General features: G+C 35.3%; 1 protein-coding gene across 1 annotated transcript in view; it reads left to right on the top strand.

Moving 5' to 3' along the window:
- Window positions 1-493: 493 nt before the first annotated feature.
- The window catches only part of LOC103590480 (F-box/LRR-repeat protein 17-like), a gene marked incomplete at its 5' end in the record, with an annotated part of 159,827 nt that continues 141,752 nt past the window's right edge, over window positions 494-18,568 (top strand). Inside the window, one exon of the mRNA XM_008572710.1 lies at window positions 494-570. Coding sequence (XP_008570932.1) covers window positions 494-570 — 77 coding nt within the window. The remainder of the gene's footprint in view (window positions 571-18,568) is intronic.

Raw genomic sequence — 18,568 nt, 5'->3', positions numbered from 1 at the left:
TTAATGTTGAATAAAATTTCACAGAAAGTGTGTATTTGTATTATCAAATTCCATCATTAGTAATTGAACCATGACAAGTAATACTGCCATCTGCCTATTATTATTCATCTATATTCTAGTTTCATTGTAATTATTTTTATATTATTTTGTTATATAAATGATATATATTTATGATATAGCATATGTTTACTAGTCTTTTATTACCAAATGTAACATTACTCTTATAGGAATAACCCATTTTCATCTCTTTGGTTTTAAAAGATGCACTAGTCATAAATGTATTTAATTAAAGCCATTTCAGTATTTGTGATCTTGAGTTTAAAGCAGGGAATATAATACCTTTTCCTGAAACACCTTGAAAGAGGTTTGTTGAAAGAAGAGAGCTGTGGCATTCATCAAATGCTGACCTCTTCCTGTTACATCCCTGGCCAAGCCTTGCTAATTTAACTTGAAAAGCATTAGTATAACTCACCACTTTTTTTGTGTGTTTCAGGTGTGTGGAGGTCATTGCCAAGGAAGGACAAAACCTGAAAGAGCTGTATTTGGTGTCCTGTAAAATCACAGATTATGGTATGTAATGAGCCGTTGTCCTCATCCTGTTCAAGAATAAAAAGTAACAAAATTATTGAAAACATTTTTTTTAAAAGAAATCACTATCTCATAGAGACTGTTTATCATCATTTATGTTCATTTCGATCATTCCAGAAAATATCAGGAAATCATGAGCTCAGAACCATAGTAAAATAAACGTGTATATCAATTCATTGCCACATGCAGTCACATACACACATGCATGCATGTGCACATACACACACACTCACATAGTATTAAAAAGTATAGCTAAAAGAAGTATACAATGAAAATAAGTTTCAGGACAATTAAATGTTTGATATGATAAATGTAACTAAGAAAATTATTACATTGAGTTTATTTGCTTAATTTGATGTAGTATCAAATTCACTTCTGTTGACATGCTAAATGCCAGATTTCTTAATGCTTTAAATTATTTAGGTACAATGAAAATAAGTTTCAGGACAATTAAATGTTTGATATGATAAATGTAACTAAGAAAATTATTACATTGAGTTTATTTGCTTAATTTGATGTAGTGTCAAATTCACTTCTGTTGACATGCTAAATGCCAGATTTCTTAATGCTTTAAATTATTTAGGTGTTGGAAATGTTTGTGTGTAGGAATATAGGAAGTAAAGGGCGTATATACCTTTGTATGCAACATTTTAAATTATCTTCATTTTCAATATCCTTTTAAAGTGGAGAAAAGCAAGTTGTTTCGTACTAATATGAAAAATATAAAATCATCGTGTTGAAGTAATAAGGAAAAATAACCTAGCCTTTCCTTTTTTGTTCAGCTTTGTATATTTTTTCTTATTTATTTGTGTATTTCATCTAATTATGGAGTTGTAAACAGATATTTAGCTTTATTGGAGACTGAAATTGTTTCCTTTTCTCTTCCTGATTTTTTGATTTGTTCACTTAAGTTTGGAAATATGCTTTCTACCTGGAGGGAAGTTAGTAAATCCATTAAGTTTTTTAATGTTAGCTCTGACATATGCTAATAAATTTCTCCAGTTCTAGGATGTTATGTTAACCATCTGCCTTGGGTCAGAGAGTTGTATTTTGTCAGCTACTAAATTTGTCTTTTGGAAAAAGCTATAATAAAAAAGTAATGTAAAAAAAAGACTTAACTTGAAAATACCCCTAATTTTAGAGTTTATTTTTGAGAATAATAAATGTTTCTTATGTGGATTTATCAATAATGTTTCTGGGTTATTGTTTTTTTCCTAGTTCTACTTTGCAAATGGAGTGTTTTGATAAATTTTTCTTTCCTCATAGTTTGCTTTATGGCTTGGCATATTAGATTGCCATTTAGATATGGTAACTCTCTAAAACCTCTATCTCCCTATTGTCCAGGCCCTAGAGAGTTCTCCCTGCCCAACTCAAGGCATATTGATTTTATATATGTATATGTATACACACACACACATAGATATGTTAATTAATTAGTATATTCATTCATTCCAAACTCTCTACTTGACATTCAAAGTACTTTACCATCAGTCCCCTACCTGCTCCTTGAATCTTATTATATTTCTCCCTTTTACCTATTCACTGTCATTTGTCAGATTGCTAATAGCCAAGAACTATGGATTAAATCCCTTATAATGAAATCTTCTGAGGTTCTGCAGTGGAAAATGTTGCTAAAATTACGCTTTGTTCTGGAGGCATAGAAATACTTTGTCTCATAACAAAGCTAGTGCCCAGCACCCATCTGTTAAATTAGCAAGTGCAAAAAAATGTTCCAGAAGATATAGAGAAGAGAAAAAACTTTGGACTTGGGACAGATCTGGGATCACAATCTGTCTTTGTTCTTTGTTCTTTGGCCTTAGGGAAGTTTCTTCACATATCTGAGACTCAGTTTCCTCATTTGTAAAATGGGAAATTAATGTCTACTTTCATGTTCCTTTGTGTACCTGGTAACCAGTCTAGTGAGTAGCACAGTGTATGCTGCTAATAAATGTTGATTTCCTACAGTAGTGGAATAGAAAGAGGATTCATTCAAAGTTTTTCTACCTCCTTTCCTTTCCTAGGTCTTGGAAGAGGTTTTTGTGTTGTTGTTATTGTTGCTATTGCTTAATGATATTCTCATGTTCTGGTTTCTTAACATTTTAGGATTTTTTTTTTCCCAGTGTGGTAGAAATACTAGGTTCAAATCTTGCCAATATGGTTTACATTTATTCGTATTTCTGAATTGTTTAGGCCAGTGGTTCACAATCCTGTCTGCTCATTAGAACACCTGGAGAGTTTCTAAAATATATTGACACCTTACCTAAGACTAGTTAAATCAGAATTTCTAGGAGGTAGGGCCCAGGCAATGATTTTGTAAAACCTGCCTAAGTGGTGCTAACGTCAGCCAAAGTTAAAAACAACTGATTGATCTAGTCCATCTTAGAGGATTCAGAAGAGATCATTTTGGGGACTTTTCCCCCATGATGATGGGAAATAGATCATAAGTTTTCTTATGCCTCAGTCCTTCCAGCTTTCAAGCTGTCTGCCCCATCTCCCTTCCTTTTTTCCTGGGGTTTTAGGTGTTCAGAGGGTTCATGGTCAAAGTTTTTGTGCATCTACTGGTTCTGTTCTCCAAATTGTTGGGGCATGATTGAGGAAGAGGGGGAAAGGTGAATCATTTATGAAATTGTACTATAATTGCTATTTGACTATAAAATTAAAACAAATTACTGAAAGCTCAGCTCAGCTCAGCTTTTCCCCTAATACAATGCCCATAACATGAGTAATTTTGTCAAACAGACAGCAGAAAGATTATTCATCATAACCAGAGAAACACTGTGTTATTGGAGGTAACTGCTCTTGCTAGGGGAGGCTGTCTGTGTTCCCTTGCCCTATGTTAACTATAAATTCTAAGAAGGAAAAACAGATGCCTTTCTGCTTCTTTCACTGAGTAAGTAGAAACATATTCTGTAGAACTTTTTGATTATTGGGGCTTCATAGAAACTGTGAAATTTGACGTGCAACTGATACCGGGGGAATTTTACTGTTCAAGATACTGCTCCGTAATTCTGCTTCCTATTGCTTTACTCCTATTAAAACTAGTTAGTCTCCTCTGTGCCTCCTCTTTTTATACGGGGGATATACATGCTTTCAGTACAGTATACTAAGATTTTTCAGGACACAAAGATTCAGAAACAGCAGCTTGCCTGGCATATCATTTATAATTTTTGTCAAGATTCTCAGATGTTGAATATGGTATTATCATACTTAGCAACACCTGGCTAGGCTGTTATGAAGTTATGTTTATTTAAATTGATATATAGGTTTCATGAAGAAAACTTTCATGCTAATATAGGCTTTGTATTCCCCTAATTGAATGTAGATCTTTATGGTAAACAATAGCAATTATAAACAAATCAATATTTCAGGCACAGCTAAAGGAAAATACAGCCTTGTGCAATTGTCCCCTGAAGAGAAATTTAATATTGTCACTCTTCTATCTCTGAACAAATGTGTAGATCTTTATGGTAAACAATAGCAATTATAAACAAATCAATAATTCAGGCACAGCTAAAGGAAAATACAGTCTTGTGCAATTGTCCCCTGAAGAGAAATTTAATATTGTCACTCTTCTATCTCTGAACAAATGTATGCTATAGACAGTTGTGGAAAAACACTCAAACTTAGGAGACAGAAAATTAGGTTATAATTCCAGCTTTGCCTCTTCCTTTTTTTGTGACTTAGATCAAGTTGCTTCACTTCCTAATTTTGCCATCTGTTAAGCCACATAATAACACATACCACATTATTTAGACATTTGACTTATATTAGTCTATACCTGCCTATTTAACTTCCATGCCTAAACCATCCAGACCAGATTCTTATTAGTAGGGAATAGAAAGCAAGATGCAGCAGAAAGTCTAGAATCTGTAATTTGCCTCCATCTTAGGTTTCTCTCCTATCTTTTCATTGTATTATTTACATTTTTGTCTGGATAATTGTTTCTTTGCTACCCTTATACTTTCTTTTCTCTGTTCCTGGAATAATTTGTCAGCTAATACTTTTCAACCTGCTTTTTCACTCTCCTTCAAATACTTTTCTTTTGGAGATTCTCCTTCTTTGGAGAAGTGTATCCTTAGGATTAAGAGGAAGACAAGGAGAGGAAATCAACCTGTATCACTCAGGCCTTTGGAGGTCAGAACCAGTCTTTCTCTTGGACTGCACAACAATTGATATGATGTAATGAATGGGATAGATGAATGAAGTGCTTATCTCCATTAGTGTCTCCATAGTTAATTTCACCACTGTGACCCTTCTGTCAGGTGGGCAGTTGTAAAAGGACCCAGGTTTCTTTCTGGGTTGTTAACATGTTTCTTTTGACTTTAGCACTGAGTGTCCAAGAAATACACTCTAGAGATATCTTTTTGTTTCTCTTCTCAAGTTGTCAAATAATCTTTAATTAAAGAGGATTGTAAACACTCAACTACTGACATTGTTGTTTGGGGGCATGCAAGGTCACTAACAACTGACAGGCTCACTCTGTACCACTCCACGTGCTCGTCTGTCACTTCCACGGGCCTTGGCTGTGCAGTGGTACTCGTGGTCTTACTGCTTCTCTGCATGATCTGGCACTTTTAAACATAACTGCAAGGCTTGCCACAAAACTTTAGGATTGCTCTGAGCAAAAGTTTTCCCAGGTCAAGGTGATCACTGTGCACATGGTTATCATTGCAGATGTCATTTTAATTGGCCTACTATATGACAGACATGATAAAAGTATTTTATTCTGTCAAACATAGTGTCATCTGTCAAAAAATATTGGTTCAGCACCCACTATGTGCTGGGCCCTGTGCTAGATGCAGGAGATGTATAGTACATATCGTTTCTGCATTCCTGGAGCTTTCATTCTGGTAGGATCCAGACAACAAGGTAGCCTGCTTATTTTTAAAAAAGGAATGCATGTCCTTCCTCCAGACAAGAAGAATGGCAGGGAGTGGCTTGGTGACATTAATCTTTGCTTTGGTGTAACCCACACCTCACCCCAGCCTCATTGACCTAATGCTTTTGAAAGATTAAGAGATCGTACCTTCCCTACCTCTCTTTGGGATACCAGACCTCTTTAGCTGTTAGTTAAACCAAATTAAGATCTGGGATACATTATCAAAGTAAGCACACTCAAGAAACAAAGGAAACCCCAACAAGTATTCTGGGTTCCCGCAGTATTGAGAACATTTCTCTTTTCTTCACAAACCAACACTGATAAATTCAAGAAAAAGTCCAGTTCCAAAAAGAATTTTGCTGTTTATTATATCATCTATTTTTTATATTATTAGGTATACATTACATATAATAATGTTCAATTTAAAATGAAATTCCTGTTTTTTCCCTTTTAGGTATTGTTTCATTTTCAAATTGTGTTTCAAACTACTCCAAGATTGGTGGGTGAGATTCCACTCCTTTCGTCAACAGGATTAACTCTTAATAGTTGTAAAGTGACAGAGAAGAACTTTAGAAAACGCATTTGCTAGTCCAAAAAAAAAAAAAAAGTGCTATTGTTTACTGTTGATTATTCACTTTCTCTCCATTCTGTTATTTAAATATAACTTTCATTGTTTCTAACAAAATAGTAATATAATGCTAAATCTTCTGTTGTTGCAAATTTCCCTTATTTATATGTCCATCTTAAAAGTTACTTCTCTCCACTTCTAATTCTTTATTTTATTCCCAAAGTTCCTCACTTACTAGATTTATAGTCCAACTGTTGAACTTAGAAGGTGTTACGTTCTTTTTTTTTTTTTTTTCAGTAATGGACAAGATTTTTCACCAAAAAATTGGTATTTAGTTATAAGCTTTTCTAAATACTTCTCTTTGCTTAATAGCAAAGAAATTGTGAACTTTCTTCCCTATTTTCTAGATCATCCTAAGACTGCAACTATGTAATCTTGAAATAGAAAACTGAACGATGACAATACTTACCACTGTGTGTTGCCTGAGACTACAAATCTCAAATCTATTAAGAAAGACTTCTTAATACATTCCTTCAAGAATGTATTTAGATTAATCCAATTCAAAGATTAACTGTAGCTTCATATATAATGTAGTTTTTTTAAAATTAAGAAACATTCCTACCTACATTTAAAATACAAATAAACCTGTTTCTGAACCTTACCTTTTTTATACCTCTAAGTATGTATATATTGTTGTTCCAGATTAATTTATTATGACTAAATACTAAATTTCCATACTTAACTTAACTATTAACTGAAATATTAACTTTCCAACTTTCCTTTTCTCAATTACTTTTAGTAATTCTGAAGTATAAGTGTTTAATTCTAATTAGCTGTTTTTAACATTAGTCTTGTGAAGCAGTCTCCTATTATAAATACAGGAAATTTGTGCAAAATCACATAATCATTTTTCACAGAGTTTCTATCTTTAATCCTCATTGCTTAGTACCCTTGGGTATGCAGACTAAACATTTGTTTTCCTTATACTATGCAATAGTATAAATAGAATCATTATTGATTATTATAAGTATTATATTAGTGATGGGTAGATCTAAATGGAGCTGAAATGAACACCAAGATAATTGCAATAATGATAGATTTTCAGCCAGTATCCTACACAAGAATGTGTAGGATATTATATGTGTAGGATATTATAAGAACTATTTCAGCAGAGATCATATCTAAGGGAGGATATAGAAAGATGGAAACAGTGGGTAAGGAATTGACCTATATGATTTTAAACTTATTTCTAATCCTGGGGTTTATTCTGGACTGGTTTTAGTTTCTATTTTTATTTTTTTATTTTTTTGTTTCATTCAGCAAATATTTACTCTATGTGTACACACTGCTGGCTGGGTGCTATGGAAAACAGAGATGAATGAGAAGTACATTCTTTTGCATTGAGAAAGAAGACATAAGCCGTGAAAAGTTTTCTAACATATTAAGCAATATGATGATGTCAAATAAAAATAAACAAGCCCTATGCAATATAGGGGCCTAGGAGAGATTGGAATCATCATAGACTGCAATTGGGGAAAGATGTATGGAAAAGGAGTCATGGTAGAACAGAGATGAGAAGGAAGGGCATTTGAGGTAGTACATCCCTAGGAAATACTCAGAGCAAGAACAGGTGTCTGAATGGATGAGTCTGTATGCGTTAGTTAATCTAAAGAAAGAACAGAAATCATCCAAAGTGATTGCGTGCGCACACAGGCAAATTTTGAAGGAATCTTATGAAAATATTCTAGTTGAAAATTCAGGGTAAGTTCCAATTTTCCTGGCATCTTTTCCTGTCTTATTCACCATTCCCATGGCAACATCTTCACTTAACATATATTATATAAAAGGAAACATTACTTTGGTTTATAACTACTAATCAAATATCCAGTTCAATTGTAAAGAAGTCAAATGTAAACTTTCATACCAATCATAATGATGATAGAATAGCTAAAATTTATTGGATGTTTTCTGTGGGCATTATTTATTTAATTACTTTAACATCTTACCTTAGATAGATATTATTAATATTCAGTCTTACAGATGTGGAAACCAATGCATACAAAAAAAAATCTGCTATATTTCCCATTAGAAAGTGATAGTAACACTCAAAACACAATATAAATTAAACAATTAAAATAACTGATTTTAGGGCCGGCCCGGTGGCGCACTGGATAGTGCGCCGCTTGGGAAGTGCGGCGGCGCTCCCGCCCAAGGGTTCGGATCCCACATACGGACCGGTTCCCGCTCGCTGGCTGAGCGAGGCGCGGGAGCAACTCCGAGGGTTGTGGTCCCGTTGCCGGTCCCCGGTCCGGTGCGGGGGCAACACTGAGGGTTGCGATCCGTTGCTGGACACGGAAAAAGACAAAAAGACAAAAAGACAAAAAAAAAAATAAAAAATAAAAAATAAAATAACTGATTTTATTGTTTATCACTGATTAGACTCATATTCCTATATTCAGTAACATTGAATATAGCATCTCCTAGCTGGACTTCCTTATATAAAGAGCAACTTTCCTTTACCAACTTTTCGGTTTATGCAAGTTTGATTTATGTAAGAAAGGTAGGAATAATACATGATATTTTCCCTTTATCTACCAGCTTTCAAAATATTGAGTTGGTTTGCATAATTCTACAAAAAAATGACCAATGATGAGTTGTTGTGGTTATAGTTTACTTATCATTTTAAACTCAGCAACCCATTGCAGTTATTTTTTCTTATTGATACTCAAATTGTCCTAACTTTGATATTGGAGGCTTCTTCAAGGTGTATCCTGTGCCTTTTGACATGGACCTGTTATGTCAAGATATACCAGGCTCATTTTATATACTTCATGGTAGATACTTGCGATCGTCCATTTCTCTAAAGATCTCTGGTTCCTTTGAGTGAATTTTTCCAGGTCTGTGTGGCACTCTGAATCTTCTGTCACTGTTTTTTCTGCCTTTTATTCGTCTACCTTAATACCTATTTTATTCCTCACCAGAGATCCAACCTTCCCATTACAAGTTAGCAAAGTCAGCCCCTCCTTGGGTTTTAAAGCATCCTCACCCAAGGATTCCCAATATACTAGAAACTTCTAGTTTCTTATGTACAACATTCTCTTAATCCCTAGCCACATTTTCTGCTTTTGGAGAAGTTACAGGTGGGACTTTAGAAGGAGAAGTAGTTTACATTTTAGCTGCTCCATCACCTTTCTGGGGATTACCTTCTGATTTTGTTTGTCTCAAATTTTTTGCATTTGTTTTAAGTAAGTGTTGAAATCGGACCTCTTGGATCCAGCCATTTGGAAATAAGTAGAAAAATGTTCAAGCTATATGTTCTTACCTATTCTCATTCAAGGACTATCAAACTTCTTTGTCTTACATGAGAAATATATTTTGTGTTTAAAGTGCTTGTTGGACTCTCACTAAATTGATTTCATCACTTACTGGGATGACCAGCAGTCTGAAAAACACTGCTCTAGTTCAACTTCTCCCTCAATGTATAGATAAGAACTAGATCTGTCAGTGAATATCCTGCTCAGGAGTAGAAAACTGGTGGATTTCCTTGGTACCAAATGGACACTGTTCTTCTTGAAGTAGAAGGTGCCAACCTTCCCTAGCTTATCAAATCCCATATAACAGTCTTATGATTTACAAATTCAGGGGTTAATATTTCATCTCATATCTTTGGGAGTAAGAGAACCAGACAGATTCCCTTGATGATTTCACTGTAGGGTAGATATTAAATGGAACTTTCTCCTGAGGCAAAAGGCAGTTTGTTAATTTAATTTCCTAATTAAGTAAATCAAACTTACTTTTAACTTAAATATTAAACTGTTAATTTTAACCCTTAATCCTAAAACATTCCCTTGAGTTTGTAAGGCTCAATCACCTAGAATTTATCTGTCAAATGTGTTTCTTTTCTTAGGTTTATCTTCATGACATTAAATAAATAGTTTGAACTTTTCAACTTTTCAAACAATTGTGTCGAATTGACATGGTTGATGCACCTCTATGTGCATGTGTGCCGAATACCTACTAGCAACTTGGATTTCATGATTAAGTGTGGGCAGAGAAAAGGAGATTTAAAAAATTAAAAATAAGGGGGCCGGCCTGTGGCTCACTTGGGAGAATGTGGTGCTGATAACACCAAGGCCATGGGTTTGGATCGCTATATGGGGATGGCCGGTTAGCTCATTTGGGAGAGCGTGGTGCTGACAACACCAAGTCACGGGTTAAGATCCCCTTACCAGTCATCTTTTTAATAAAAAAAAAAAAATTAAAAGTAAGGAATAAACAAAAGAAATTTTACTTTGTCTTCAGAAAGTTATGGTACTTTTCTATATGTGATATATGAAGGTACTTCAAAAAGTTTGTGGAAAAATTCATGTTATCTTTCAATTCTATGTTTCATGAACTTTTTGAAGTTTCTTTGTGAATATATACACACCCACACACACGTAGCAGCCCATAACTAAGTCACGATCATCCAAAATGACAGTTTAAAGTTATTTAAAATTATTCCTATACAATAGTAAACAATTAACTTTTAAATGAATAAAAATAATATGTACTATAATAATACATATATGTTATAATAGCACACATTTATGATATATATACATATATATGTATCAATAATAAATAAGATTCAAGATGATAATCTTGAACAGGAATAAGGAATTTAAATTTCAGCTCTACAAAATAAGTGAAGAGTTTGAAATTCAATTAGTCCTATTTTATTTTGAAGCAAATGTACTTGGCTTTTTTGGGGAATCATACCTTCTGCTCTGGTTTACATAAAAAATTGGGTGAAATCCTGCAAAGCATTCATGTTCAACTTTGCCATTAAGTGAAGAGTTTGAAATTCAATTAGTCCTATTTTATTTTGAAGCAAATGTACTTGGCTTTTTGGGGGAATCATACCTTCTGCTCTGGTTTACATAAAAAATTGGGTGAAATCCTGCAAAGCATTCATGTTCAACTTTGCCATTATAACACACCTTGCAATCAAGGTTTGCAAATGATTTACTTTCTAAAAAATTATAAATTAGAACAGATTAAGTCATACCCTCTTTTCATTCACTCTTTTGGATTCTGATGAAATTTTCTTAAGTGGCAGGGAAAGGGGTGAGTTTATCAAGTATGCTGAAATTTGCACATAATTTGTGGCTTTTTTGTTGTTACAGCTTTTGGTGCATGGTACTTACTAGTGTAACATTATTAGTTATTTACATGTTTGTGGAATGTGTTATTATGGAGTCCACTGTCCTATTCCCCATATGCATACTCCTCCCAAATTTCTGTTACATTCTTTTGCTTCCACAATATTTGGGGGCTAGAGCAAATTTAGGGAATGCACACAAATATGTGCTGCATATGTTAGTATTATCCATCACTTTCAACATTCTGTGGAGGAACACACTGATTCTAGATCTGGGGGTCCTTGACTACAAATAGAACACCAAACAGCACAAACCTGAAGAAGGATACTCCCATGTACACACATAAATTATATGGAAAGGTACAACCTTTCCATAATTATGCTACTTTTCTCACAAAGCTCATACTTCATCTTTTTTGCTTGATTGTTGATTTGACATCTATCTACTCTCTCAGATTTCTGAAAAAAATATAATTTTTTAATTTTTATTCAAGAAAGAGGTCTTCATTTTTAATAGCTTACATACCATATACATTCAAATTAGTTCTTTTAAGATATAGCATTTAAATTAAAAGCCTACTATAATTTCTCAAGGTTTCCTGGTATGTGGCAAGCTTCCTTAAAACACTTTTTACATGTAGTGGGCTCTACAAATATTTACTTTTTTTTTCAACTTTAGGAAACTGGTTGAAAATTGTAAAATTAGACTTTGGAGCTGTGTAGTGTATTTCTGAACTATTACAAATCTATCTAAATCTACAACTTGCTAGGAAAGATTGGATCCCTTCCAGTTTGTGATTGTAATATATGATTTGTGTGGGCTCAAGTCTGTCTCACAGATGCATTTAGTATTTGCTGAACTGAGCTTCTGTTCCGTGTCAGGCAGGTTTCTAACTGTGCATGTTCGGTCCACTGATTGACTAAGAGCCAAATTATTCTCACTAACACATTCCCCATTCCCAACTACTACAGAAAAGATGGATTCCAGGGCCAAAATTGGACCTTCACTAACAAAGCTTGCTTTCTGCCAGTAGTAATACTTCCACAATGAATGAAAATTCAGTGACCTATATTCTTCCATTTAAATCCTTAAAAATTTAAATTAAAACTTTGTCAACAGTAATTCTAACCATACTGAGGCAAAAAGAACATTCCCTGCAATCTGGCAGCACTAAATATAATTCATAACTATCAAAAATCCGTTTTCTCTGCATAACTTTTAAGGACACTCCTGATGTCTGGAAAATTCCATGCAATTTTCTTTAAAAGTTGGTTTGGAATGCCACTGTGCATCTTGAAGCCCACATACAGTGAGTTAAATTACAGCAATAGCATATTTCTCAAGCACTATATAGTTGCAAATCCTTTAACCTGAAGTACATAGTAAAGGATTTTCTCCTTGAACAGTGAAGTTGAACTTTGGGGTTGTTTCAATTTAACACATGATGTGCTGCACACTTAATGCTGTGTTTTGCCTTTCCTACTCTTTCTTCTTTATTCATCCTTGCTTCCTGTAAAAGGAATTAAGTATGTAATACTGATTATAAAATTGGATCTGTATTACCACTATCTTCAAAACATCATTTCCCTGAACTGGCTTATGTAAGTACTTCCTTTTCAGTGGGTTAATCTAAATGCAGAGTAGAAGGCTGTTTATTCTCACCACCATTTCCATCACGTCATCATAACTACTGCTGGTCTTCCCTGACTCAGTAAACGGCATCACTATTCACCTCATTACTCGTCCAAAACTTAGGCGTCCCTGATGCCTCACTTTTCTCTATACTTCTTATGACCTCCGTTAACAAGCCAGCTCAACTCTGTCCTCAGAATATATTTAAAATATAGCCAGATCCACACTGATTACTGCACTAGCCAGTTAACTGTATTCCCTAGGAAGGTACTTCAAAAAGTTTGTCAAAAAATTAAAAGATAACACCGGATCCCCATACTGGCCAGCTGTCAAAAAGAAAAAAAAAGATAATACATATCTTTCCATAAACATTTTGAAGACACCTTGTATTTGTCGTTCTATGGCTAATGTCGGAATCCTGCCGACTGGGCCAATTGTAGAGCTACTAATCGTGTTTGTGATGCCAATTGTAGAGTTACATGACCACGCCAGTTGTTGGGCTCTTTTACCTGCCAATAGTCCTGCTCCAACTGGGCCAATTGTCGAGCTAGGGCTGGGTCTGGAGCTCACAGACCCCTCACATGCCAGGCTGGGTCATTAGACCCTTTACACGCAGGTCTGTGAGCTAGGTAACTGGCAAACAGGTCCTTGGAAGCTGCAGGTTGGAAAGTGATGGAGTTTGGATGTGTTGTCCCCTCCAAAACTCATGTGGAAATTTGATCCACAATGTGGCAGTGTTGGTAAGTGATTGAGTCATGAAGGTGGATCCCTTATGAATGGATGAACCTATCCCTGCCAGAGGTTGGGGGTAATGAGTGAGTTCTCGCTCTATTAGTTCCTGTGAGAGCTTGTTGTTTATAGGACCCTGGCAGCTCCTCTCTTGCTTCCTCTCTCTTGCTTCCTCTCGCCATGTGATCTGCTTGTACCGGCCAGCTGCCTGACGTTTTTCCTCCATGAGTAGAAGCAGCCTGAGGCCCATGCCAGATGCAGCTGTCCCAGAATCGTAAGCCAAATAAACCTCTTTCCTTTATAAATTACCCAGGCTCAGGTATTTCTGTTATAGCAACACAAAACGGACTAAAACAGAAAGGCATGGCCAGTAGCGTGGCAGCAGCCACCCAAGGCAGTAAACTCCAGCCAAGGTGGCAGCACCGCGCAGGTGCACTAACTCCGCCCACACAGAACCTATTCACAGCCAATGCTCAGCAAGATTCTGAACATCTGAGGGGACCTGACCATTTTCCTATATTTTCCCAACAGTCTTCTTCCCACCTTACAGTCTGTTTATCACAGAGCAGCTACAATGAACTCTCTGAAGTATTTTTGAATGAATGAATACATTAAAATGTTATTTAAATTAATTTTTCAAGACTTTAGCATTATGTTGTTCATCCTGAGTTACATATACACCTAAAACCAAAGAAATACTAAAAATTGAACCTTCAGGTACCTTGCCTACCATGGAGTCTTGTTAGGTTCAACTAAACATTTAGACGTTTAAGCTATTATAGGTGACCCTTGGCACAGTATACTCCGAAGGATGAAAGACTAGAGCAAGAGAGCAGTGTCAGGTGATCTGCTTCTGTAGGAAATTTTGCAGCAGTCCATGCTATAGTTCACCCAGCAGTCAGGAAGGCATCTTTATTTAGCCACCACATGAAGGCTCAAGTGTAAGGAGATGAGATCCACTAGTTTGGTGCGGAGATTGCCCTAGCTTAGAGGATTCAACCCCCAGGAACTGATACCTCTTGGAAAAATCAGTGTAGCTTATTCCTGCAAGTTACAAGTCCCATAATTTACAAGTCCAGTTATAAGGAATCTGAAGCAGCAGTGTCCCCGTCCGGTATTTAAAGTTCTCTCAAACCAAAAAGATGCTATCTACCAATCAGGAGTCACTGTTATAATAAAAAATGTTGCCTGATAATATGGTAGCATACCATTTTAAAGTTACCAGAGGAAAAGATCTGGGAAGTTAACCAAAGGTCAAATTCTCCTTCAGAAAGGGAAGAGGTTTTATTAGCTCTTTACCCACTGAAGGCATTTTTAAATCAGCTTCAGATTTGACCTTACATGTTAAAACGATTCTGTATTTATTAGGGGCAGATATTTAACTACCATTCATACCATATTTCTTGCTTCAGGTAAACTTTTTTTTTTTAATGAAACAGATATTGTACTTCTAAAATGGAGACAGAGGAGGTAGGCCATATGACAGGATGGCGTTGCTGTCTTTCAACCCCTCTGCTCCATCCTCGAGACCAAGAGGGACCAGGCAGTCCCGACCTCATCTGGGATTCTGAGACCTTACACACAGTCCAGACACAGCCACGGGAGACAGCACTTTTAGATTTCCATTTTATTTTTGCATGAAGGAGAAAACCCAGCTAATACCAGGCAGCAAAATCACTAGGAATATTCCTTGTGCCTATTGTGTCAGTCTGGTCCTAAAATGAAACAGGAAAAAAAAAAAAAGTCATCAAAAATTTGCCACTGTAGCAATTTGCTTTGCTACTGTTGGGAAGACTGGCAGACTGACATCTAGCCTAGTATCCTCTAACCATTACAGAGTGTTGTTGGAAAAAAAGTAATGTATGCTATACGAAGTTTGTCAGTTTTTTAAAACAAGTATTTCTATTATCTAATCTCCTGGGGCTGAGGGATGAGGATTGAAAACTTCTCAACTAATGCAAATAGTAGTGGGAAAATATTGCAAGAATGTGTTATATAATGTGCTACCAATTCTGTCAAGAAGTGTTACCCACTAGCTTGATTATTGGTTCTGAGATTATGGAGGACAGAAGTTTCAGTGGCATCCAGCGGGATTGAGCTAAAAGATTTTCAGACTTGGGAACTATAGAAGCTATCAGAAAGTGTTAATTCCTCTGAAGCCCCCATTTTTATACAGGAGGAAAATGAGGCCTGCTTCTCCCCAGCTCCAGAACCAGAACAAAGATGTCATCTTTCCCAGACTGGGGCACTTTTTCCTCTCAGCAAGTAACTTCTGCACCCCCTCATCCCCCACCCCCACTCCAGCTTCTTTTTAAGATCAACCAGGCTTATCTTTACTCAGTAGAATTGCAAAGGGGGTAGAAAATATGTTTATTGTGCAAGTGAATCATGTTATGTGACAATAAAATATGTTATTTCTTTGATGTAATGATTTTATAAATGTTTTATATTAACTTCTTACGTAAGTTTTTTAAAAGTAAATAATTTCTTAACTAATTGTTTAGATTAAGTAGAGTGACATTATTATTTTGCAGTTTATTCAAAATGGGGAAAATTGTGTTATATGAAATGTGTCAGGACTTTATATGGAAATATTTTTTGAAATATCAGATCATACTTTAGTTTACCCATTTTCTAAAATAATATTTAACTGGATATACAATATTAGATATTAAAATTATTTTCTTTCAGTATTTTGAAGATATAATTCACTGCCTTCTGTCTTGCATTGTGTTGAGAGTTGCCAATCATCATCCCTTTGTTAGTAATTGTCTTTTTTCTTTAACTGCTGGTAATATCTTCTTTTTACTTTTATTGTTTTGTACTTTTTCTGTGATGTCCCTTTTTATGTGTGTATATATATAGAGAGAGAGAGAGAAAGAGAGAGAGAGTATATATATATATTTTCTAGAATTTGTATGCTTAGAATTTGTAGAGTTTCTTGAACTTGAAGACTCAGTTCTTTAATCAGTTTGAGGGAAGATTCAATCATTATTTTCTCAGACATTGCCTTTTCCCCATTATCTCTGTTCTTCTGGACATTTAGCCATATATTAAGCCTTCTCATGCTATGTTTCTTGTCTATTAATCTCTCTTTGACATTATTCATCCCTGTGCTATAATGGATACTATCTTCCAATTTACTAATTTTTTCTTTAGCTTTGTCCAATATGCTCTGTAAGCTATCTTTCACATTTTTCATTTCAGTGATCATTGTTGTAATTTCTAGAATTTCTTACTCTTTCTTATAAATCTGCTTTTTGAATAGTACCTTATTATTTGTTCATCTTTCAATTTCCTTTTTATTTCATAATTTGAATATACTCATATTACATTATGTACAATATTCTAAAATCTGAAGTTGTTTGGGTTTTTAGTCTTTGTTTTTTTGTTCTGTTTGCTGGCTCTCCTTAATAGTGGCTCATGTTTTTTGTTTTGTTTTTTAATTTTGAGCTCCTATTTGGGCGTTATCTGTGGGAACCCAGTGAAACCTGGTTAAAGGATATGCCTCCAAAGATCTGTGTTTGCTACTATCAGGCACTGTGGGGCTACCAGTTTGAACAGACTTTCAGTTTGTTTGTTGGGCAGGGGGTTCTAAGAGCAGAATAGAAAGGTTATTCACATTCCAAATTATGTGAGGGTTGGCCTATGGTTTTAATTCTCAGAGGAGACATTTTTCCCCCTCTGTTCTACATAGCTATTAAAATCAGGCCACAAAAATTAGCAAGTCTCCTCACAGTAGCTGTGGCAATGATACTTAATTTGGGGGTTCTTAATTTCTTTCACTTTCTTTTATTAACAACTTTATTTATGTATCATAAAATTCACACATCTGAAGTGTACAATTCAGCTATTTCTAGTAAATTTACAGAGTTGTGCAACCACCACCACAATCTAGCTTTAGAACATTTCTATCACCCCAATAAAATCCTTTTATCTGTTTACAGTTAATCCCTGTTCCCGCATCTTACCCCAGGCAACCAGTAATCCACTTTCTGTCTATACAAATTTGTCTTTTCTGGATGTATCATACAAACAGAATCATACAATATTTGATCTCCTACATCTGCTTTCTTTCTCTTAGCACAGTGTTTTTGAAATTTGTCTATGTTGTGGCATGTATCAGTATTTCCTTTATTTTTATTGCTGAATAGTATTCCATTGTATTGTTAACAAAAAGGACCACAAGACCGCTAAAGAGAAAAAAGGGAGATTTTATTTTCTGGGAGAGAAACAATTTGCAGATTAGGGAAAACGCAACCTCTAGGCAAACTGAAAGTATGCTGTCCTCTGGGGGAGGGGAGGAGACCGGGATCAGGTTTACATGCATATTCAGTGAACTTAGAATAATGCCATGAATGTTTGTTGAGAAGGCTATACACATGCATAGTGAGGGAACATATATGTAATTATAAGACATCAAGACGTGATACTGTTCAGACTCCATAGACTGCCTGTGGCTGGTTTTGATATGGCCTCTTTTATCAGGAGAAGGAGGAGAAAAATGTCCATGGAGGCTGTTTTCTGCTTAATTGGAGCTATAGGAGCCCCCAAGAATGACAAAGAAGGCATCGATGACTGGCACCAGGTAGATTTGTTGAAGGTCAATGTAAAATTCCCAGCTATAGATGATTTGGCCTTATCTTCTGAGAGTTATCCTTTACTCAGGTACAAGAAAGAAAAACTTTATAGCAGTCAGTAACATATCAATATATATTTGCAAGGTAAGAGATACATGTCTGCCCCTTCCACCTTGCTGTGGTTCTTCAGTTCTGTTTAACAATTTTTGGAGAGTCTCGAGCACAATAGTTTATGAAAGAGAAAAGCGTTTTTTATTTTATTTTGTTTTTTACCTGTAGGAGAAATTTGTAAGTTGAAATTTGTGTCATTTGAAAATATTCATTTGCAACATAGTGATCATATTTGTGCACCTCTTTTTTTTTGTTTTTGGTTATTGTAGTTATCAAAGGCCTTTAATAGCACAGGAAGAAAAAACCCACGGAATGTTTGAAGTATTAGCCAAGGAGT

Source organism: Galeopterus variegatus, unplaced genomic scaffold, assembly GCF_000696425.1.
Source record: "Galeopterus variegatus unplaced genomic scaffold, G_variegatus-3.0.2 Scaffold824, whole genome shotgun sequence".
Classification (NCBI taxonomy): Eukaryota; Metazoa; Chordata; class Mammalia; order Dermoptera; family Cynocephalidae; genus Galeopterus; species Galeopterus variegatus.
This window is presented reverse-complemented; position numbering and strand designations above follow the sequence as displayed.